Genomic DNA, 25047 nt, shown 5'->3' with positions numbered 1-25047 from the left:
GTTTGGCTGATATGTGGATTTGAATCTTACGTCTTTAAATAATTTTATTGGATTCATTTCTCAAATTATTTATTTTTAAAAAATTAATTATTTTTAATACAATAATTATAGAGAAGGTCGAGATCAGAAATAACTTCCATCAAAAAAGAAAGAAAAATATTATATTAACCTTAACTATACATGGATGAAAATGAAAAGATGGATACTTTACTTACAACCTGATTAAAAAAAACGTTTTAATCATTTTTAGGTAAAGGAATTTGAATTCTAACCTAAATTTTTTTAACTCGTTGAAAAAGTAATTCTTATTAAGAATACATGGTTTGAACGGATTGTTTTTAAATAAAAAAATAAACTAATTTATTTATAAATATAACAAAATATGACTATCTATTAAGGATAAATCATGACTAATAGATGCCTATCGCAGTCTATCACTAATAGACAATAATATTTTTGCTATATTTCAAAATATTTTCAGCAATTTTACTAACTAAAACAATTATCCTTGTTTGTACTCCAAGGTGGATATACTAAAAAAATAGATCCTATAAGATGGAATAAATGTTTAATGGTGTGTTTGGAATACATTTTCGAGTGTTTCATTTAAAAAAACAAGTCATTTTGAAAGAAATTTGAATATTTGACAATCACTCAAAATAACTTTTCAAGTGTATTTTTATCCGTTTTTATCAAGTGTATAAATAATTGAGTCTTTTGCAAAACATTTTTTTTCTCAAGTCAATTCAAATGGGTCATAAATTTATGAGTTTAGTACTTGAATGTTTAGATTTGTGTTTATTTGATCTCTAAACTTCAAAAAATTGTTTAAGATGACTTTTAAATTTTCATTTTTTATTCAATAGATCCCTACATCTCAAATTTTGTTTCTAATAAGTAATTGATTTATCTGACATTTTTATATGAATTAATTTTTAAAGTTTTGTATATGTTAGAAATTTATTAGACATAAAATTTATTATTTGTAATTTATTAGATATTTTTAAATTTTAGATTCATATTTAACACAAAATAAAAACTGGGAGAACTGAATTGGTAATTTTACCAAGATTTTATTACATAATTTATCACAACAAATGATATTTTCTTTTAAAAAAAATCTAGAATATAAGAATCTATATTTTGATAATTACATAAATGAGTAATAAATAATAGTTCCAAGGATTTTTATTTGCTTTGTCTCCTTTGTTTAACTCCTTAAAAGAAATACAACGCTTGTTATTGAGATGTTCGTGGGTTGGATTGGGTCGAGTCCATTTGAAACATTTTTTTAAACCCAACCCAATTGCTTAGGTTGTAAATTTATTCAACCTAACCCAATCCAACCATGAAACATTTAGGTTAAGTTAGTTCGGGTTAGTCAGTACTTTTATTTAAATATTTGTTTTAAAAATAAGCAATATATTAATATGTAAAAATTACATTTAATTATTTTCATATATATTGAATTAAAATTAATAACTTAGTTTCAATTTATATTATAAAAAAAATCCAAAATATTTAAAAGCTTATTTTTAGGAGTAGTTGGAGAATAAATTAACCACAATCATAAGATAAAATAAATAAAATAAGCATAAGTAAAGATAATTGTATCATATATAAAAATAATATACTTGATTGGTTTTGGTTATTTTAGGTGAACTGTGAACCGATCTAACTCATAAAATTTTTATTTATTTAAATACACCAAACCCAAATGAATTGATAAACTAACCAAAACCGTCTAGATTGGATTGGATTGATCCAATTTTTCGAACTATCAGATTTTTTTTAACATCTCTAGCTTGTTCATACATATGATCTCATGGAAGATAAGGTTTTGCAAATAGTGGCTAAAAAGGAATATCCCATCTTATTTTGGACTCATACAATATTTTTACTTTTTTTTTTTTGTTTTAAAAAAATGGTACTATTTTCAAACCCAAACTTTCCCACCATTTATTATTATTTTTTTTCTAAAAAAAAATCACAACTTGAAGATAAAGTCCCCATACCCTCTTGCTTCAATCCTACATTCACTTCAAACCATTCAAAGTTATTATCTTCTTCCTTCAATTAATAAACCTTTGATTTTTCATGTATCGATGACAATGAAATTGTAGGGTGAGATTTAGTTCAACCATACTTTATTGTTTTGGAGAAATAATAATATTTTAAAACCAACGGAAGAACAAATAAATTATAAAAAAACGAGTCTAATTTGTATATATAATGTATGTCTCAACGATCAAGAGATATGAGAGATTTGAATCTCTTTAACCTATTTGAGAAGAAATTTTGTTACTTTAAGACCTACTTAAAATGAACGATTATCAGTGATTTGTAACTAAAAGATGTATTTTATAAAGATTATTTAGAGATATTTTAAATATTATTATTTGAAAGAATGAAGAAAATCATGATTTAATGGTTCCCACATCTGAGCAAAGATTATTGGTATGAAGAAGAACCAAAAACATCTGAGTCAGCTCCTTCATGGATTTGCACACAATATTTTGTTTGTATTTCCATGAGGTGGGATTTGAAGATGAGCCAATTGAGAAGGAGATTCTGCCAACATTATGAACTTTTATTTTATTTTTTTTAAAAAAAAAGAAAGAAAAAAAGAAAAAAAACATTTTTTTTAAAAAAATCGAATTTTTTTACATCCACTTTGAGAAACATTTGAGGTCATCTTTTAATTATTTATCTTTGAATTTCATTTTTGAAAATTAAACCTAATAAATATTATTTTTATTTATTTATTTTTATATTTCGTTTTATATGTTATATAAATATATTTAAACTTAAAGTCAAATTTACCAAAGGTTCAAATGTCTATATAGAAAATATGAAAACCATGGATAAGAAACGGTGAGAAAACAAATCTAATTTTCAAAGACTAAAAATTAAAAATAAAATAGTTACTAAACAAGTGTTGGGTTTTAGGGTTTAGATTTTTAAAATTTATGTTTTTTCACTATATTTGTACAACGATTTCAAAAAAAGAAAAAAAAAGGACAAGTTTTTAAGTCTGTTCAATAATCATTAAATTTTTTGTTTTATTACTATTTTTTGGGAATGTTTTTAGAATTTAAGTTAAAAAAAGAGTAGTTTTTATAAACTTATTTTTTGATTTAAATTTGCTATAAATTCAAATGTTTATTAATGAAGAAAGTTAAAACCATAATAGGTTAGCAATTGATGCCTAAATAACTTTAATTGTCTTGGTTTTTAACATTAAATTTATAAACACTACCTCCAAACCTATCCACTAGCTACCAACATTTTAAAAAATTGGGTCAAGTCCGGAAAACTTAAAAAAAAAATCTTTTAAAACATAGTTTTATATTTGAAATTTGACTAAAAGTTCAAACATTTCTTAATAAGTAAATTGATAAAATAAACAAATATAACTCTAAAAAAACATAAAATTAAAAGTGAAATCCCACCCAAACGATACTTTAGTTTTCAAAATCCAACGTATTCGACATAGACTTTAAAAACATAATTAAAGATAACCAGAAGAGAAACCGAGATAGTATTTATCAACTTAACTTTTATAATCGATCTTAATTAATTTTCTCCATCTGAAATTATTAAAAAAAAAAAAGAAATATTTGTTAGCATTTTTATGTTGTTCCATTAAAAAATGTGGATCCATTGAAACATGATCTCTTCTTCAAATCATTTGCTTCCATTCATTCATGAGCAAGATCTTGTTTGGGAGTTGGTTGGCTGTGGTTCCTTCTAATAAAAAATGGCCTTGTCCTTTTCAAACCTAGGTGCGCCGTCACCAACCACTTACCATCTCCACCATATCTCATCCTCTCATATTTTCCTCTGTTTTTTATTTTTTTTCTTCACTTTGTTTTTTCCCAATTTATTCCTTTTTTTTTATTTAATTAAAATAAAATAACCATAAAAAATAGCTTCCTCTTGCAACAAAAGGACCCAATTTTGTATTAATATCAATATATATATATATATAATTTTTTTTTTTTCTTTTTTCTTGTTTCTGGAAAAGAGTGAACTTTCGCTATATTATCCTCCCATGGTGTAATCCTACAGCCACAGCCATTAAAAATTTAAGCTTTTAAGCAAAAGGGCAATCCCCCATTTTCATTTTCAACAAATCCCCATTTGGGTTCTCTCTTTCTCTTCCTTTTTTTCTCATTATGGAACGGGCACGGCGGTTGGCGGCGAACAAGGCGGCGTTGAGGCGCCTTGTTTCTGCGTCGAGCCACCACCGTCAAATCGATCCTCCGTTCTTCAATTCCTCCCCTGTTTCCTTTACGCCTTCCAGGTACGTCTCTTCATGTTCTTCTAATTCCTTCTTGTCTAGAGGCGCAAGATCGGATTCATTTCTTCATCGGAATGGAATCGGAATCGGGTCTCGTTCGATTTCCGTCGAGGCTTTGAAACCTAGCGACACTTTCCCCCGTCGCCATAACTCTGCTACCCCCGAGGAACAGAGCAAAATGGCAGAGGTTTGTGGATTTGATAGCCTCGATTCGCTTGTCGATGCCACTGTTCCTAAATCGATTAGGCTTCAATCGATGAAATTCTCTAAGTTTGATGAAGGGTTAACGGAGAGCCAAATGATTGAACATATGCAGAATTTGGCTGCTAAGAACAAGATTTTTAAGTCTTATATTGGGATGGGGTATTATAACACCTTTGTTCCTCCTGTAATTTTGAGGAATATAATGGAGAATCCTGCTTGGTATACTCAATACACGCCATATCAAGCTGAGATTTCACAAGGTCGTCTTGAATCTTTGCTTAATTATCAAACTTTAATCACAGATCTCACTGGTCTTCCCATGTCCAATGCTTCATTGCTTGATGAAGGGACTGCTGCTGCTGAAGCTATGGCAATGTGTAATAATATCCTCAAGGGGAAGAAGAAAACGTTTGTTATTTCGAATAATTGCCACCCGCAAACGATTGATATTTGCATTACTCGTGCAGCGGGTTTTGATCTTAAAGTAGTGACTGCTGATCTTAAGGATATTGATTATAAATCAGGTGATGTTTGTGGTGTTCTTGTTCAATATCCTGGCACTGAAGGGGAGGTGTTGGACTATGGGGAGTTTATTAAGAACGCCCATGCTAATGGAGTTAAGGTTGTGATGGCGACTGATCTTTTGGCATTGACGGTGTTAAAGCCACCAGGTGAATTGGGGGCTGATATTGTGGTTGGATCTGCACAAAGGTTTGGTGTTCCAATGGGGTACGGAGGTCCTCATGCTGCTTTTTTGGCCACCTCTCAAGAATATAAGAGGATGATGCCAGGAAGAATCATCGGTGTTAGTGTCGATTCATCGGGTAAACCTGCCTTGCGTATGGCGATGCAGACGAGAGAGCAACATATCAGGAGGGACAAGGCTACAAGCAACATTTGTACTGCTCAGGTATGAAGATTATAATTCATAGGACGATTTTCTGATGCATAGTTTAGTAAATATGTATATTATATTGAGTTGGCTTTGCTTCGAATATGTGTTCCTTTATTTAGGCATTGCTGGCGAACATGGCTGCGATGTATGCCGTGTACCATGGACCGAAAGGCCTCAAGGCGATTGCGGATAGAGTTCATGGCCTTGCTGGTGCCTTTGCTGTTGGATTGAAGAAACTAGGCACAGCAGAAGTGCAAGGTCTTCCCTTTTTTGACACTGTAAAGGTTAAGGTTGGTGATGCAAATGTAATTGCAGATGCTGCTTACAAGAGCAGTATTAATCTGCGAATCGTCGACAAGAACACGGTAACCAGAATTCTATGGTTTGCATTGAATATTTAACGAAAATATTTTACATCGTGTGATTAGCTGTCAATGGATTGCAGATCACTGTTGCTTTCGATGAAACCACAACCTTGGAAGATGTTGATGATCTTTTTTCAGTTTTCTCTGGTGGAAAGCCAGTAAGTATTTGAATTGTATATAGATATGTTGATATCATTTTTCATGTGTGACAATATTTTCTTGTTGTATAGGTTCCATTTACTGCCGCATCTCTTGCTCCCGAGGTCGAGAGTGTGATTCCTTCGGGGCTAGTGAGGGAGAGCCCGTACCTAACTCACCCGATCTTCAACACGTATGCATCATAAACTCCTGTAGTAAAAGAAAGCAATAGGAAGTTTAATTCCATGACTAAAATTTTCTGCTTTGCATCAGGTACCATACAGAGCATGAATTACTGAGGTACCTCCAGAGGCTGCAATCGAAGGACCTTTCACTTTGCCACAGTATGATTCCGTTGGGGTCTTGCACGATGAAGCTGAATGCAACGACAGAAATGATGCCCGTAACATGGCCCGGTTTCACCAACCTTCACCCTTTTGCTCCTATTGAGCAGTCTCAGGGGTACCAGGTAAGTTGGCCCTTATGTTTTTGTTCGGGTGTGAGTACATGATTGCTCGAAAGGGACGAAAGGAACACCTTGTTCGTGTCGAAAAACAAATTGATGTGTTGTTTGGAATTGGATTGTGCAGGAAATGTTCAATGATTTGGGAGACTTATTATGTTCAATAACTGGGTTTGATTCATTCTCATTGCAACCAAATGCTGGTGCGGCTGGAGAATATGCTGGCCTCATGGTTATCCGTGCTTACCATATGGTACCTTCTTTGCTACTTATTTTTGGATTTTTTTTTATTTACAAAAAATTTATAAATATATATATAATCTTCAAGTTTTTTTTTTTACTCCACTTTTAATCTTAATATAGGCAGCTAACGTAACTAATCTAATTGAAAACTTAAAGTCATAAATTTTTTTAATTATGTTTTAGTAAGAAATATGTGCATTATATTATTAACCATAAAGTTAAACTTTGTATAACTTAATTAATAAAAAAATGGATGGATGATGGGATGTTAAGAAAATTTTAAAGATATTCGTTGTAAAAAATAAAAATAAAGGAAGGTAAAGAAAGTAAGAGAACTTTAAAGTCCCATTAATATATTATAGGTTTTTTTTTCGAGAAAAGCTACCGTAATGATTAATTTATATTATAATTTAGAAAATATGTCCGAAAATAAATTAATTTAAGCCAAGTTTCTGTTGCTATTACAAAATTCAAGAATTAATTAAATATTTGATTAAAGTATAATTATAATCTAAAAGAAATAGATAATATCGGCTTTTCTCAAAAAAAAAAAAAAAAGAAAAAAGAAAAAAGAAAAAGAAAAAAAGAGATAATATTGGCTACTAAAGAAACAGGGAAAAAATATCGGTATAAATATTCTATAAAATAAGCAAGGCCTTCGAAAACTGTGGGTCTCTTGCCCATATCGTAAGTCAACCTTGGGTCAACTAACAGTCTGATGAGCTCAAATACTGTTTTTGCAATATTTTCCTAAAGGCCATGCACTAAAATTGATCATTAACGAAATTCATCTCTCTAAAAATAAAATAAATCTAATCATAGTATACGAAGTTAATCATACAATTCAATAATTAATTTTCTTTCGATGTTGGATGTTCAACTTCATCCCCACATTTGTAGTACTCAAAAGTGAAAAAATTAATGTTTTATTTGGTAACAATTTCATTTTTTTTTTAATTAAGTTTATTTTCTTCTTATTTCTTACAATGATTTACATCTTTTCCTAAGCACAATGGTTTAATTTTTAGTCAAAATTTTAAAATAAAAACAACTTTTTAAAAGTTCCTTTTTTTCCTTCAAAATTTGTCTTGATTTTTTAAACTATTAAATAAAAAGAGATATCAAATGAAGAAATTTGGAGGTGTAAGTAGTGTTTATAAGTTTAATTTTAAAAACAAAAGACAAAATATTACTAAACGAGATTTAGTAAATTTGGAGAGAAATTTTGTGATTTTGAGAAGATAAAAGGTTGAGAATTACAGGAAAGTTGGAGATGAGGGTGTAAACATGAGTGGCCTACGTGGGGGTGAATGTAAGGGAGAATTTTCTAATTTGTATTTTTTTCAATATATATATAATATAGATATATCTTTTCCGAAAATTAAAAACAAAAAATCTAATTAGTTAAGATAACCATCATGTTAAGTATTGAAAAAATAAATATAGTTTTCAAAAATTTTGTTTTTGTTTGTAAAATTTGATTTTCTTGAAAATAGGTAAAACTATAATAAAGTAATTGAGGGGAAACAAAATTAAATCATTACCAAACATAAAAAGTGATTCCTAAATTCCCTTAAAATTCACTCTAGCATATTTTACAAAGGTTATTGGCAAATGATCAACTAACTCAAAATTTTGCAGGCAAGGGGAGACCACCACCGCAACGTGTGCATCATTCCGCTCTCAGCACACGGGACGAACCCTGCAAGTGCAGCCATGTGTGGAATGAAGATCGTATCTGTTGGAACCGATTCAAAGGGAAACATCAACATTGCAGAGCTGAAGAAGGCTGCAGAAGCCAACAAGGACAATCTCTCTGCACTCATGGTTAGACCGGATATAGCCTTATTTGATACTTGGAGAGAACTAGAACTAGAGGAGCTAAAAGTTGACTGTAATGTGAGTTTATTTGCTTGAAATGATGCTAGGTTACATATCCTTCCACTCATGGAGTGTATGAAGAAGGCATTGATGAGATTTGTAAGATCATTCATGAGAATGGAGGTCAAGTCTACATGGACGGAGCCAACATGAATGCGCAGGTATGTATGATGTCTTTTCTCAATCTTTAAAACTCAAAGATGCAGTTGTACAATCTATAAAACAAATCATGTTTGAGTAAAGTTGTACGCACGTTCATTTTGGTAGTATATGAACTCAACATTCACAGTAGATTTTTGATGTCTTCAGGTGGGTTTAACAAGCCCAGGTTGGATTGGAGCTGATGTTTGCCATCTCAATCTCCACAAAACATTTTGCATTCCACATGGAGGAGGTGGCCCTGGCATGGGCCCTATTGGTGTCAAGAAGCACTTAGCACCATTTTTGCCTTCACATCCTGTGGTAAAAATAGATCTTACTTGAATAGGATTGCTATATTTATTCCAAAAGACAACTATGGCATTAGTTTTAATCCGGTATTTGTCAATTTGAATTCTTAAGGTACCTACGGGAGGAATTCCTGCTCCTGACAAAGCACAGCCTCTTGGTACCATTGCTGCTGCACCATGGGGGTCTGCTCTTATTCTGCCAATATCATACACTTACATAGCCATGATGGGGTCCGAGGGTCTAACCAATGCATCTAAAATCGCCATTCTGAACGCGAACTACATGGCCAAACGTTTAGAGGTTCCTGATTCTTATGCTTGCTCCTTTCACCCCTTGGATATTCGTTGTATACGGTTCAGAATAGATGCCTGATTCTGCACTTTTCTTCCTTCTAGCTCTCATTCTCGTGGATCTTTATATTTGCTTTGAAAACTGCAGAACCATTACCCTGTTCTCTTCCGTGGTGTCAATGGAACGGTTGCCCATGAATTCATCATTGACTTGAGAGGCTTCAAGGTAATTTCTTGCTTTAAAAGTTTATGATGTTATTTCCAACTGTTGGTGCTCATTTTTGTACATTGTGGCAGCAAACTGCTGGAATAGAACCTGAAGATGTTGCTAAACGTCTAATGGATTATGGTTTCCATGCACCCACCATGTCATGGCCTGTCCCGGGCACACTCATGATCGAACCCACAGAAAGTGAAAGCAAGGTACCCCTCCTTTTCACATATGCTCTAGCTCGACCCTAACATCTTTTTTCTTCACACTTCCTGCCAAGTAAATACAAACACATTTTGCAGGCGGAGTTGGATAGGTTCTGTGACGCCCTTATTTCAATCAGAGAAGAAATCGCCCAGATTGAGAAAGGAAAAGCTGATATCAACAACAATGTCCTAAAGGTGAGGTCCTCTTCACCAGAGTTTAATAACTTCACCATTTTTCATCTAATAGACCTTCACAAGGATTATCTTTGCCTACACACTAATGCAGGGTGCACCTCATCCACCATCTTTGCTGATGGGAGACGCATGGACAAAGCCATACACTAGGGAATATGCAGCTTTTCCAGCTTCCTGGCTCAGGGCTTCCAAGTTCTGGCCATCGACAGGTACATACAAGCAAGTTCTAATTTCACTGCCTGATTTATGTTGACATTAACTCTCCTAATGAAATTTTGGGGTGGTTTCAGGACGTGTTGACAATGTGTATGGTGATCGCAACCTGATTTGCACCCTACAGCCAGTGAACCAGGTTGTCGAGGAAGCAGAAGCAGCCACTGCTTAGTTTCCTATTCACTTCACCTTCCTGCAAAATTCTCAATGATATTATCTTCTCTCTGTTTCACCCCTCTAGTTTCACTGTACATACATTACCAATATTCATATTTGTCATTTTCACTTTCCTGATATGTTGAAAATTACAAGTTGCTGCAATATAACACTTGTTGCTGATTGCAACTTCATTGTAGTAATTGTTGTCTTAGCTCCCTCTTTTTTTTCTCTTCCTGTTCTCCTTTCTTTAATAGATGAATCTTTCATCTTGAAAAGCAAAATGCATTTGCAATAATTTCCAAATTGAAACTGAAGTTCATTACAATGCAATTCTTATAAACAGAAGCCGATCTACAAAAATTGCAGCGCTCAAAGATTTGCTTTTCTCAAGCATCAAATTATAAGCTCGAGTATTTAGAATACTTAAAAGTTACTTAAAAGTGCTTCTGGCAATGTACTCCCCCAAGCAACACTTGTGCTTAGGGACTTATTCTCATTTTGAAAATAGTCTTGAGGGGTTGTGCATCTCAAGCTCCATACTTGGGGGCCTTCCAAAGCTTAAATGCCACCTCATGTATAAATCTGTCGGCTGGTATTACTAGGTTGCAACCTTGCTGAAAAAGAAAGGATTCACTAATAAATGTCTGAAACCGTCATATCAAAGATTCACCCACTCAAGCACAGGCCAGGAAAGCCAGATTTGAAGAGTACAAGCTTTACATTTTTAATAACATCATGACATGAGGAACTCGGGGAAAGGAAAAAAAAAAAGAAATACAGGACATGAGCAATCATAAAAGTTCTTATTAATTAAAGAGAATAAACATATGCAAGCAACATAATAGCGATGTAAGATGATTGAATCTCCATGTAATTCCAGCATTTAGGATGATAATACAACATAAACATTTGTAATCATGTTAGAAGTAGAACTTATCAAGAATAAGACCATCCTATTTGCCTACGGGAGCAAAGCTTCAGTATTTTGAAGACCAACCAAAATGACACAAATTTCCACGGATGGATGCATGAGACAATGGAAGGCGTGGAAGCAATAGGATAAAAAAATTGAACTTTACCTCTTTAAACTCCTTGAAAGAAAATGATTCTGCTTTATCTTTGCGGGTTACTCCGTATTGCCACTGAGCAGCTAACATGGGTGAATGGTGCCTTGTCCATGACAAGATATTAGATAATACAAGGGATATCAGACAGTGAAATTTTGAAAAAACATCAATCCAAAGAAAAACCATAGATTTTGGCTCACCGAACATCAGTCCGCAGGACCTCCCCCATCATCGTGTAACTTTGACGAGGAAAGAGCACTGACAAATCAGAATTTTGCACACCTTTGGAAGTCAAAACAGACAAGCTGCTTTCATCATCCTTAAAGACATGTCCATAGCTCATCAGAAGGGACAAGTGCAAACGGGAACCAATTTCTGAACCAGGCCGAGTCTTTTCCAATATATCACCAACCAAAGCATCAATAAATTTCATTTCATCCGAAGCTGTTTTGTCTTCGTCACCAACTCCTATATGCACAAACAATAAATCAAACTCACTTGTATCCTGTATTTTCCCATCTTGAAAGCCAAGCTTCTTCAGCAATTCAGAGGCCAGAAAGTCAACCGGTGGCAACCCAAGATGGTTCATTTGCATCAACTCATCCAGTCGCAACGAAGAGATGCCAAGTTCAGAGCCCAAATATTGCACACTTGAATTATTTGTCAGTAATGCAGCTCTCATTCCCATGAACCTAAAGTAGCAAGCAACACAAAACCACCAGCCAATTTGTTCATAAACCAACCACAGAAATTTATCCTACTCATGACATCAACTAAACAGATAACAGAAAGATAAACTACCTTTCAGGTATGGACTTTCTCTGACTAATTCCTTCGCAACCGTCCCCACTCTGAGAAACCAAATATTATCTTTCGTTTTAAAATTAGTCCTTGACACTCGGAGCAAAAATATCATACCTTGTTGACGTCAAATAGAAGTGCAAGCTCTCGAATCATCCGCTTTTCCTCTCTGCAATCTAAAACATCAAATAAACCCCAATTCCAGGTAGGTTATAAGGGAAGGCCAACAAGTTCCTTTCAGTACCCCGTAAAACGAGTTTCGATATTAATGATCTATTGAGTTTACTCAAGTTTAATGTTTTGATCAATAACACAAAGCTTTAACAATACAGGAAGGGAAAAAAAGGCCTAATAACAAGGTTTCTTAACAAAATTACCCTCCAACCATCATTTCCCTTACTTCATATTCACTGAAATGACAGCATAAGCTTGAGAAAAACATGGAAGACATGAACAAAAGAAGAAAATATCATATTCAACCCAGAATTGGCATCATTTAACTAGAGTTGGGTCATGAAACATATAGCCCCAATCTTCAAAAACGAAATCTCCTCCATAATGGGTCGAAAATTAACCAATGGCGATCAAAATCTAGCATCGAATTCAATGAAAATGGCTTCCCAAGTAACATTTTCTTTGGCACAAGGTAATGAAGGACGATTAATTATCTTGGTTGCTAAGGAACTACAGAAAATTAAAATAATAAGAGACGGTAGGACGAAAAGAAAGAAGAAAAGCATAAGCAAGCGAGAGGCTGTGATAGAACCTGAAGGAGGAGCATTGGGAAGCGACAAAAACCCACAAGAAGATAGGGATGCGAGGGCATGTAGATGGATGTGAGATTGATCGACAGAGCGAGCCAACCCATCACCGAAAATAACCAGAGCTCGACTGGGTTTATCTGCCATTGCTGCAAAAGAAACCCGACTGGAAAGGGCGCAGAAGAGATGAGAAGCTTAGAGAGAACGCGGAGGCAGTACACTTGGAAATTTGGAATTGGAACGTGACGCCAAATAAAGGGGAAAAAATTTATATAGGTATAACATTATTTATTTATTTTAAGGAATGGCAGGTGGCAGCTCTCAAATAAATTTCTTTTAATACAATTTTGATTCTAGAATTTGAAAATATTTTTTGATTTGGTCCATCAATTTCAAAAATTGGTAGATGAGTCTCTTTAACTTAAAATTAATTCCCCAATATAAGGATTATTCGATAATTTCCTCTCTTTTCTTCTCCTACATTTCTCCTTTATTCCCTTTGTTAGTAACTCTAATGAAAGGATTAAAGACATGAAAGTGTTGAACTTGGTGAGAGAATTCGAGAGGATCCAGATGAAGGATTCTTAGTCTATTAAAGAGTACTCACACAAGTTAATTGAAATTGCCAATAAGGCAATAGCATTGGGAACTGATGTATCTGACAATAGATTGGTTTAAAAGATTATGGTCTCAGTGGCTGAGAAGTATGAAACAACTATCGTTTCCTTAGAAAATACCAAGGACCTTTCTCAACTCAAAGTGATCGAACTAGTTAGTGCTTTGCAAACATAGGAGCAAAGGTGGTTGATGAAGCAGGAAGGAAGTATTGAGGAAGCCCTGATAGTCAGAATGCAAAAGGGAGAAGGTGGAAGAGAGAAGTATGCATGCAAGCATTATAAGAAGCTCATTCACACTTTAGATGCTGGAGAAGACCATATGTAAAGTGTAGTTTCTAGGAAAGTTATTAGTGCCCATATTTAGAATTAAATGCTATTTTCCTTGAGTTAAGTTGGGAGAATTTGTTATCAACTAAGTTATTATTAGCATGTAGCATTAGTATTTATATCGAGAAGTGATCTTCCTCAATTCTCTTCTTTCTCTCAAATAAGAACAACACCCTTTAATGCAATGTCAAAACTTTTTCTCTAGTGGAAATGGAATGAATTTGTTTCTCTAGAATTTCTTGCTCCCTTTTGGCCTCCTTTCTCACTCTATAACATCCCCTTGAATGAAATTTCGGGTTAGAATATGAATTAGATGTCTATTTTCTTCACCTTTCTGGGAAAAGAGACAAAACTTGCTGTGCTTTTATGGGCCAAACCATTTTTGTCTATAACTTAGATATTGTGATGAATTAGTGGAAACACAAACATTAAAATTGATGTGCCGCCACATAATCTTTTCAAACGATTTTTTTTTTTTGGTAATTGACTAAATTGTCATTTTTTTAAATAGGGACCAAATAATAATCTGATCTCAAGTTCAGAGACCAAAAAACGCACTTTATCCTTTTGAAAATACACTAAAAAAATCTAGGCCCAAGGAGGACCAAAATTTTGTTAGAACTAGTAATTAATCAACAGTATTAAAATGTTTCTCTTTGGTCAAAAAAGAGAAAAAAGAGATGTAAATGTCAAATTCAGAAACACATTCAAAGTGCAGATTCAACTACATCTATTTTAGGGGGCATCAACAAACTTGGTGCGGACCAAGAATCGAAGCTTGGTATTCCTGTTCAAGAAAATTAACCACCCCTCATGAAAAGGAATAATAATGGTAGAATGCTGGCAATAACAAATACACAAAACCAGGAAAAATGTAACTCTTAACTAACGTACAATTTACAATGCACTCTTCCAATAATCTGGATCATGCATAGATGGAATAACCGAAGTGTTTTAGCCCGAGCTACACCTCCACGTTGATCTTTCTTCAACTCGAAGAATGGATGCTTCCTCATTTCAAACTGGTCATTCTTTCAACATCAGCCAGCCACAATTCGAACCTTCTCATAAAGGAAATTCCAGCAATTTCCATTCGATGTAGCAAAAGCGGATCTCTTGACATCAATGTGGTGAAATTTCCTAATCTTCAACCTCAGTGTTGAAAACGAAACTCGGAAACACTGTCGTTATGTCTCTGTATGATTGAACGGCATTAAACAAAACATGATTAGGTTCTCTTTCTTTTTACCATAAAAAGAGCTGATAACTTGAGGATAATATGTTTTAGAGGCAGAGTCATATTGCTTACTTTAAATAAGGAAGAGTCATATTCTTCAAGAGAGATGGATGTTTCCTCACAAAAACCTTCCATTCTTCCTTGCTGATTCTTCCATCCTTATCAGCATCGGCATCGGCAAATGTCTGCCAGAACTACAGGCATCAGAAACTTCAAAAAGCTCGTAAAGAAATAAAGCAGCGCGTTGCAACCCACACCTTGTCAAGGATTGCTTCGAGAAGATTGTCTGGTAACCACATGTCAGATTCCATTAAGATTGCAATAACCATTTGCTTAACCTGAATCCAGCAAAATTCCTAGTTAGCAAGAAGCCCAGATGATATCTCCAACATAACAACTATCTTCTACCCCTCGAAACCTGCCTTACCAATCAGTTTGACCAACAATAATAAAGCAAAACTATGCAAATAATACTCACTTCTTCGCGTTCGATGAACCCAGTTTGCGTCAAATCATATAGCTTAAACACAACTACAAGAAATCATACATAAGCAAAGATCAATATATATACAAGATGGTAAAACCAGACCAGACAGACATTTTCTTCTACACTTACAATCACTTTTCTCCTCCATAGGTGCATGGGGATGGAAGATGCTAAGAGCATGGACAAATTCATCAAACTCAATCACTCCATTTCTCTTTTCATCAAAAAGATCAAAAACCTAAGAACAAAGTAGTGAAATGTCAAGTGATTAAGTAAAAACGCAGAGACTTAGAGATCAAGAAAATGACATGGTCAATCCAATTGGCCATTAAAAACCCTTTTGACCCATAAAACTTTCCCCCCCTTTAATTTGGCGGATAGAAGAGAAACTATAAATTGTTTAAATATGTTTAGAAACTCTGATCCAAGACATGGTAATTTTATATGTTCAATTTACTCTTTAGAGAGAGAAATGTAGAGAGTTTGAACCTAATCAAATAAGAAATGGAAAGATTTCATTGAAATTACCTGAGTTTAAGAATTTTGAAATTTTTTTGAAAGTGTTAGCATCATAAATTACATAGAAGTATCAATACTGCCACTATACTTTCTGTCAAATTATCATACAGCTGTTCTTCAAACAGTAAAGGAAAAAAGATAAGGCATCAGTTACTAAGAACATTAAAGACACCTTTTCTGGGGTCATATTAACTAAATGATACTTGGTCACTATAACATAAAGTTGTCATATTCATAAATTACTTTAATAAGAAGCATTGTTTCTCATAATGGACTTTTTCATTTTTTAATTTTTTTTCAAAAAAAATGTTTTGAAGCTTCCTAACACTTACAAGAAATGCTGCAAGCTTCAAACTAGTTAGCAACTTCTGTAAATAGCTTTTGCTCAATTTGTTTTTTTCCTATGCCTCTCTAATGCCATATGAATACAACTGAACCTCACATAAAATAGCAGTAGGTCACATATGAGAAATAATCGAATATATTTACATTCTCTAGTAAAAATTTGTCATGAAATATGAAGATTGAAAACCTTAACGGAAATGGTGACAAACATCAAACAAAATAAATATGTTGATGATGACAGTGACTTGTATTCAGCTATGAACATCCCCTCGGACGGTCAACATATTTCTATATTCACTCATGCTCATGAAGCATTGAATCTAACAAATCAGGCAAGTTAGGATTTGATTTTCATTCGGTATTTTACCCTTTAATATGTGTCTCGTGCCCATGCCATTGTGCAAATAAACTTAATGAGGAAAAGTGGCTTTCATAAATTGATTTTATTGCATTACCCGGTCCAGAAAGAGGTTCTCGCCGTACGGACTTCTGAGAAGTGCCAATTGAAGCTCCTCCTACAGCATGAAGCCAGACGTAGTCAGAATCCAAGATGGTTATCATTCTAATTGGCAACAAGTTCCCTATCCAGTGAACATGAGATAGAAACAAAATACAAACGTTTGTACATACATAAATGTTGGTCATGACCCTCCATAGGAAAAAATCCAAGGACTTCACAATCTTAATAATACTCCTCTCATTGCCAATTAGTTTTAAGATAAACCTTGCACATCCATTGCACTTATATGATATGTTCAACAACTTTAGGGGGTGTTTGGTCCACCAACTTCAAAAGTTGGTATTAAATAACTCCACTTCAATAGTGTTACTGTTGTGCATTAACCAATGAACTCCATCTTCTACTTTTTCTTTATATTACACATTTATCGAAAAACTTCATCCAACAACTCTGCAACCTAAACATGGTTTTCAAAACTCCAACATATTAACCTAAGACGTGATAACTAATTCAGAGCCCTAAACACCCCAAGTGGGGCGGATGGAAGAATACTGCAGGTATATGCATTGAAATAAGCCCAGATAGAGCAGGAAGCTTCTCAAATAAGTCAAAAGAAACTACAGAATATAAGAGGAAATCAGAAGAAGAAGCCACCTCATACCCCTACCTTGTGAATCAATCCATCATCAATAATCGAACTACTCAACTTCTTGAAAAGCTCATACAACGCTTCCACTTCATTGATAGAAACTGCATCACGCACACCATAGCTAAAATTTAAAACCCCTTTCAGAGTCCAAACAAGAAATCAAATAATTCCAGCAAATCTGAGAATTAAAAAGAAAGCCCAAATGAACATCGAGAGAAACTCTTACATCTGGTTTCACTAGCAAGCCGGGAAAGTTCACCGTAGCGGCGGAGACCCTTCTGACTCTCAGGGGAACAATCGAAGCACCTGGTTATCGCTAAAATCAAGGCCTCTACGACCGCAATGAGTGGTATGAATGCCGCACAGATCCGTTCACTCGCCGTGAAAAAACTTGAGCCCTGTTGAACAACAAAAATAGAAGCAACCCAAAACTCAATTTCATGTTAAATTTGAGTGAAATGCAAGCTTCAAATCTGTCGATGAAATAGCTGAAAGCATGGAGGATTTACCGATAAATCCATGGCCGTGGGTACTCAATCTCCAAAACAAGTTACGAAAGCTTAACCACCATCATCTCCTTCCTCCATGTCCTCCTTCTGAAAACAGAGATCGGAGCGTGATTTTCCCCATCTCTCTCAAATTAAGTGCCATATAGGTAGGGAATCAATCTGGATATGAATGCTCCACTTCTTTTACAAACGCACAAGGACGATTCTCATCATACAAACTTGTGGGTCCGTCCTCGTAGATGTGATGTGAATGCCAATGCAGATGCCACAGCTAATTCTGTCCCGGAAAAACTAGGTACGTATACGTTTTGTTTGGAAAATGCTATTTTTTCAGAATTTTGCTAGTTTTGACTAAATAAAATTTGTGGTTACAGAAAAAGTGACTTTTTTTTAACATGATTAATATTTTATAGCTTTAATTTAAACTAGTTCTTTCTTTGTCTCTTTTCCCGTATTTATTTATTTATTTTTTTTTTAAAGAAAGGAACTTCATAAACCCACTCTCCTCACTAAGAGAAGAGCAGAAGAGATCCAGTTTGGCACGTCAATGCCCAAAAAACAATAAGTAGTTCTTCGTTCTTACCATGGTTTTTCATTAAAAAAAAAAAAAATTATGAATCAAAAGACACATATTCGAATCAACATGAACCAAGAAAGAAGTGGCATGGCGAAGAAAATAGTAAATTTTGGGTTGAAATAGCACCGTAAGACTAAAATAGCTTTAGAAGAATGTGGTCGGGATCAAACCTAGCAAAATGTCCAATGGTACATGTCTCTCGCTTGTCTTAACCCAATAAACTGAAAGGTTATCAAGTTATCTACTTCTATAAATACATCATTGTAACCCTGGGATAAATAAGTTCATTCTTGTGCTTGAATTCTATAACTTTTACACTATTCCATTCTTTGACTTAGGCACCAAAATATGTAACAATCATCATATCGATGTGCACATTTCCCTTATTTTGCCAGTCACATTCTTCAAACAAATCTATCGTTGTTGTCATAAGAAGATCGAATTTCTTTCCTACATAAATATTGACATCAACGGTATGTATAAAAGATGACGACTTAAACAAAATTGAATTAAAATAAATATCATTAACTAGTGTTTTTTTTTTCAAATACAATTAAAAATAGGAGACTCAAATTACATATCTCATAGTTACTAATGCATTCATATGTCAATTCTGTTAGGGACAACAGCCCTCTAACTATCTTCACAATGGTATGATATTATTCATTTTGGATATAAACCCCATGACTTTGCTTTTGGTACCACCCAAAAGGCCTCATACCACTAGTGATAGTTGTCTTTACTCATATACCCATGATCACTTCCTTCTCTAACTAATATAGGATTTAGCTTGCTCTAATCCCAAGGCACCTCCTGTTCATCTCGGGTCAACTCCAAATAGAGCATACGAGCATGAGTACATATCACACTTGCTCTTATCAATCCAGATAGAGCACAAACAAGGCTCATTAAATTTCTTTGTTCATTATATGAGGATTTCACCCACACAACTAGGTTTAGATCAAGGCTCTGATACCACTTGTTATGGACAACGACCATTTAACTATTTTCACAATTGTATGATATTGTCCATTTTGAATATAAACCCTCGTGGTTTTACTTTTGGAATCACTCCAAAATATCTCATAGGAGATAGTTGTCTACACTTATATACCAATAATCACTTCTTTCTCTAATCAATGTTGGATTTTTCAAATATTTTTGAAAAAAAAAAAACATAAACAGTAACAAAAAAAAACAAAATATTTGAGAGGCGCAGGTTACAATTATTGATACTTTTTAAAAATAAAACTATATTCGAGAGGTGCACATTAATATGATTGATACTTTTTTAAAATAAAACTAGTTGGGTTGGTTTCAGATGTCTAATGCCTAGATTGTTTCATTTTTCTTTTTCTTTTTCTTTTTAAATTTTTTTAAATTGATGTTTACTAGATTATAATCTAATAATGTATGTTGTTTTGTGTTACTTGGGTTGGCCCCAGATGTCTAATGCCTAGATTGTTTGAATTTTTTTTTAAGCAAAAGAGATATTATTAATGAAAAATATTATTATTAAAATGCTTGAATTATCATAATATTAAAAATATTATAATAAAAAATCATACTCTAATAGGCCTGTTTGAATTATTCAGAATAAAAAACACGTTCTCAAAGAACGGTTTATAACTAAAACACTCGTTTTCAAAGGTGTTATTATTACTAATCTTGTGGCCGTAAGGTTTCTTGGTCCCCCGCATTTAATTACTTTATTCTTATCACTAGGTTAGAGTATGGTTTAATTGTTATTATTATTATTATTTCATTTATTATAATAAAACATTATCCTATTAAATGTGAAGCAGTTTTAACCAGAAAAAAAACATGGAAAGCCTTATTTCAAGATTGATAATAAAAATTTATGTCAGTTGAGTTAGACTCACATCAACTTCGTTAAAACAATTTTGATTTTGTAAATTCTTAGAGGATGTTTGACTCACCAACATGAGTTGAATTGAGTTGGTATAATATACTAACTCATTGTTTGGCCCACCAACTTTAAATGTTTGTAGAGTTGAGTTGGTATATTTTACCAACTCACGCCAACTCTCCCTTCTTCAAATGTTTTCAATGCTCCACCCATCGACCATTGTCACACTTCGAGCTCCGAAAATCACCTCCGACTACGAAATTCGATGAAAATCACCTTCGATGATACCTTTGAATAAGCAACTTTGCTGACCAACTTGGGACTTCGACAACCACCTTCAACGAAAAACTCCAACAACCAACTCTGATACCTTTATGCGACTAACTTGAGGCTCCGATAGCCACTTCCAACTACAAACTCTGGTGAAAATCATCTTTGATGATCAAATTCAACGACCACCTTCGTCCGACCAACTCAGGGCTTCGAAAATCACGTTCGATGAAAAACTTCAAAAATTAAATCCAATACCACCTTCATGTGACCAACTACATGCTCCGATAACCACCTCCAATACATGCTCTAGTGAAAATCATCTTCAATAATCAATTTCGACAATCACTTCCGACTACTATAAGACTGATGACTGTTAAAATATGTTGTAGGGTTGTTAATTATATAAAAATAGTATTTTGTCTACATTACACTACAAGAAAATTGACCTTTTGCGACTTAAAATATTTGTCACTAAAAACCAAAATTCGTTGTAAAAAATTTTTAGTGACTAAATATAATCGTCGCATGCATTAGTCGCTAAAGGCCAGTTGTTGAATATCTTTTGCAACTATTTGTTAGAAAACGTCGCAAGATGCGATGACGCTACAAAAACCGTCGCATAATGTGACATTTTTTTTCTCAATAACAAAACATAAATATGCTTCCCTTCCTTCCCACATCCTCCCTCATTCATAACAAAAACAAACATATAACATCAAATACAAACATATTCTTCTATCCATGGCAACAAACACAAACATATTCTTCTATTCCCCTCCCCCTTTCCTCAAATCATTTTTTCCTAATAACAAAACATAGATATTCTTCCCTCGTACTAATTTAAGTAATATGAACATAAGTTACCTTACTAATAGAAAAACTTCCTCCAGCGAGTCTTTCTAGAAATTCATTCATTTGACTGAATCTTCTCTCGTATTCTTGACGTTGACTTTCTAATACTTCTTCCACAACAACTCTATTTCTCTCATTCTCTCGATGTTCACTCTCCATACGTTCTTCTATCTTTGTAAAGCGCGCCTCTAGTGATTGGACGTAATCTTGTGAGTATGTTTCTTTTCTACTTTGAGGTAGTTTTGGTTCATATCCCCTCATATCTACGTCAGGAGAATTAGTAATGTGTCAAGAGAAATTGAACATATGTATTTTTTTTCCCTAAAATGGTTTCCATAATTTCTTCATCACCCATTGGCATACTCGAGTCTTCTTGCTCTAGTTTTAAAGCAACCATTTTCTCCTATATGATTCAAAACAAATAAATAAATGTCATAAACATCAAAATATTTGAAATTCATATTATTTGTTAAAATATTTTAAATAATACTTACATATGCTTCACATGCTACATTGTCAGTCTAGCTTTTTACAACATACCAATGAGTTTGGTACTTAAATAAGTTCCATCATCCTTTATCTTCAAAAACAATACTCAATATTTGTAAGCAATACAATATAGGTAACCATGGATAAAGTATAATATCATACATTTTAGCTCGATGAGATAGAAATGATTTGTTCTAGTACAATGATTGAAAGGGGGTTCGTTTCTACTACTTTTTGTTTTTTTAGATTTTTCCTGCATTAGAATGTATAATTAAAAATTTTGTTTACTTATGTATTAAAAATTAATTAATATTTACATTCCATGCAGGGGACTCCCATTTATCACACAAAAATTTCCATTCCTCAGTTGTAACACCTTTATACGATTGTTGACAAGCTTGTTTTGGATCACCTAATTTTTTTTTAAAATACTGGAATAATCTCGATCTGTAGTCCTTAAATCAATTACCAATCTCGTATTCAATATAGCTTCTGATATGTGGTTAAGAGCAGTCCATGTCAAACTTATTCTAAAAAAAATCATTAATTAATATTGCATCGTAATTCAATAATAAATTATATATATATTTTTAAAAATGAACTTACCAATAGTCGTTCTATAGTGGTGTAAATGTCCTTGGGGATATGTTTTTTTCCTTCATACGTCAAGGGAATAATCTGCCTCACTAATGTACTGATCTCACTACTAAACATATTTGCAATTTTTTCAACTGGTTTCCAGAGTTTGGATCCCATGAGATACAAAGTCTTCCTCCACTGGTCTCAATCGCATGATGCAATCTAACTCCTCGTGTAACACCACAGACTTGGTTATTAGTGGGTGTATTACTCATGTCTAAGATGTTTTCTTCATTATTTAATGACATCTTTTCCTGTGGAACAGAAAATTATATTAGACATAAAATTGCGTTATAAAAATAAAGATAAAAATATTCAATAGTAATTATGTGCACACATCAAATCTATTGTCGTTCTTTCTCATCTTCTTCATCTTCATCTTCCTCGTCTTCATTAACTTCTTCGTCTTACTCGTCATCTTCATTCTCATCATCTTTTAATACGTCTTCGACTTGTTTGCCAAAATCTAAAACTATCTCAATCAAATCACTACTTTCACAAAGTGCAGTTGAATTTACATCACTTCCATGCGGTGTTTGCATTTCAAAATCTCCAACTTCATCTATTCATTGATGCACATCTACTTCACATTGTCTATGTTGAATTCTTTGTACTATTTTTCAACTATTTCCTAGCTGAATATCGTCAACATAAAATACTTATTGCCCTTGGGATGCAAGAATAAATGGTTTATTTTTATACCAAAAGTATCGAGTATCTATGCTTGTAAAATGGTGATCTTCACGGATTCGTTTTTTCTTTGGATTTATATTATGCTAATCACATCGAAATAGAATAACTTGTCTCCTATCAACATAGTTTAATTGATTACTTTAGTCAGAATACCATAGTAGTTGGCTCCTTCACTATCATGTCCTCCAAAAACACAAACTGCACTATTTTGAGTGGTGTAACAATCATCTCGAACTTTTGAATTAAATCTCACACCATTGGCAATACACCCAGTATATGAACTAATTCGAATATCAGGGCCATGTGAAAGTGAATACAATTCATGCAAAACTTCATTAGACGTTGTCTGACTTTGTGTTTGCATCTAAGCACGATTAAAAAACTCAATCACTATGAAATTATGGTTGTTATTAAAAGAAAAAATAAAACAAAATGTTACATACTTTATCTTTAAACCAATCTGCAAGTGTGCTTCATGCATCTCAACAGCATTAGGAATATTTCTGTTCTCTAGCTCAATCTCGTGTTCTCTATGATATATAATATCATTAGTCAATAAAACAGAAGATAATAAAATTTAGAGTACTCATAAGTACATACCTCATGTATGGATCTACTGCTTCACAATTGCTTAAGACATACCAATGAGCCTTTTGTAATTCATGTGATCTACCGATTGGATGTGCTTTTTGTGAAAATATAGGTAGATGTCCAATAGTTTCTGATGCATTATAGTCTATTGTGTCATCATTCTAAACCGTCTTACCAAATTTTGTTTCAATACCATGTATGTACATTAAACAAAATGTTAATGATTCATTCCCTATAAACGCTTATGCAATTGAACCTTCAGGACGAGCTTTATTTCTTACATATTATTTCAATGTTCTCAAACTCCTGCACATGTGTGTATATTATGAAGTGGTTTGATAAACTAACATACTTTAATGATCACTTAGAAATATAAAAAGAATCATACCTCTCAATTGGATGCATCCAACTATAACCAACATGTCCAACAAGTTTGGCTTCCTTCAGTAAATGAACAACTAGATGAATCAATATCAAAGAATGCCGAAGGAAATATTCTCTCAAGATTGCAAAGAATTATCACAATCAAGTCTTGTAATTTATTCAAAGTCTCAACTTTTAATTTCTTTGCAGTCAATTCTTTGAAAAAGTTCGCCAATTCAGCAATTGCACTATTGACATTTGCTGGTAAAAATGGATAAACTCCTGCTGATAAAAGTCTTTACAATAACACATGTGAGTCATGGATTTTTAGTCCATATAACCTTCCATCTTCGACACTAACACATTTTGAGATGTTGGATACAAAACTACCAGGAAACTTAACTGTTTTCAAGAAACTAAAAAACTTTTTTTTTTTTTCATCAATTGTCAATGTGTAACTAGCAAGTGGCTTCACCAGTTTGTTTCCAACACGTTGCAGATGCAGTTCTTTACGAATATTCATATTCATTAAATCTTTACGTCTTTATCGATGTCCTTCATTTTTCCTTCAATATTTTGATAATGTACCCAATACATTATCACAAATATTCTTCTCAGTATGCATTACATCGAGTTTGTGTCAAATCTTAAGACTTGACCAGTATGCTAGCTTAAAGAAAATGCTCTTTTTCACCCAATTCAAAT

At 33.5% G+C, this 25047-nt stretch overlaps 3 protein-coding genes across 4 annotated transcripts; 1 reads left to right on the top strand and 2 right to left on the bottom strand.

Annotated features, from left to right (window-relative positions):
- Nucleotides 1-4033: 4033 nt before the first annotated feature.
- Nucleotides 4034-10416, top strand: LOC120076727 (glycine dehydrogenase (decarboxylating), mitochondrial). The gene is made up of 15 exons (XM_039030624.1): nt 4034-5417; nt 5522-5767; nt 5848-5925; nt 5998-6098; nt 6179-6374; nt 6496-6621; nt 8253-8438; nt 8540-8653; nt 8802-8954; nt 9054-9242; nt 9381-9458; nt 9530-9655; nt 9746-9844; nt 9936-10053; nt 10135-10416. The coding sequence occupies exons 1-15, from the start codon at nt 4179-4181 to the stop codon at nt 10227-10229; spliced, it is 3144 nt and encodes a 1047-aa protein (XP_038886552.1). The 5' UTR covers nt 4034-4178; the 3' UTR covers nt 10230-10416.
- On the bottom strand, nt 10374-13097 carry LOC120076729. 2 transcript variants are annotated; one of them, XM_039030625.1, is made up of 6 exons: nt 12851-13097; nt 12202-12260; nt 12085-12134; nt 11484-11975; nt 11296-11386; nt 10374-10830 (listed from the first exon to the last, which is right to left on the bottom strand). In XM_039030625.1, the coding sequence occupies exons 1-6, from the start codon at nt 12990-12992 to the stop codon at nt 10744-10746; spliced, it is 921 nt and encodes a 306-aa protein (XP_038886553.1). In that variant the 5' UTR covers nt 12993-13097; the 3' UTR covers nt 10374-10743. The 2 variants fall into 2 exon arrangements, with proteins under 2 accessions (XP_038886553.1, XP_038886554.1); XM_039030626.1 differs by having other exon boundaries at nt 12202-12253; nt 12851-12988.
- A 1398-nt stretch (nt 13098-14495) lies between these two features.
- LOC120075003 (calcineurin B-like protein 10) lies at nt 14496-18283 on the bottom strand. Its single transcript, XM_039028138.1, has 9 exons — nt 17996-18283; nt 17713-17884; nt 17505-17587; nt 16833-16892; nt 15643-15751; nt 15505-15557; nt 15284-15364; nt 15099-15211; nt 14496-14984 (listed from the first exon to the last, which is right to left on the bottom strand). Exons 1-9 carry the CDS (start codon nt 18005-18007, stop codon nt 14930-14932), a joined length of 738 nt encoding a protein of 245 aa, XP_038884066.1. The 5' UTR covers nt 18008-18283; the 3' UTR covers nt 14496-14929.
- Between the last annotated feature and the right edge of the window lie 6764 nt (nt 18284-25047).

Source organism: Benincasa hispida, chromosome 4 (genome assembly GCF_009727055.1).
Source record: "Benincasa hispida cultivar B227 chromosome 4, ASM972705v1, whole genome shotgun sequence".
Classification (NCBI taxonomy): Eukaryota; Viridiplantae; Streptophyta; class Magnoliopsida; order Cucurbitales; family Cucurbitaceae; genus Benincasa; species Benincasa hispida.
Note: the sequence above shows the minus strand (reverse complement) of the source record. Positions and strands in the feature narration are given on the sequence as shown.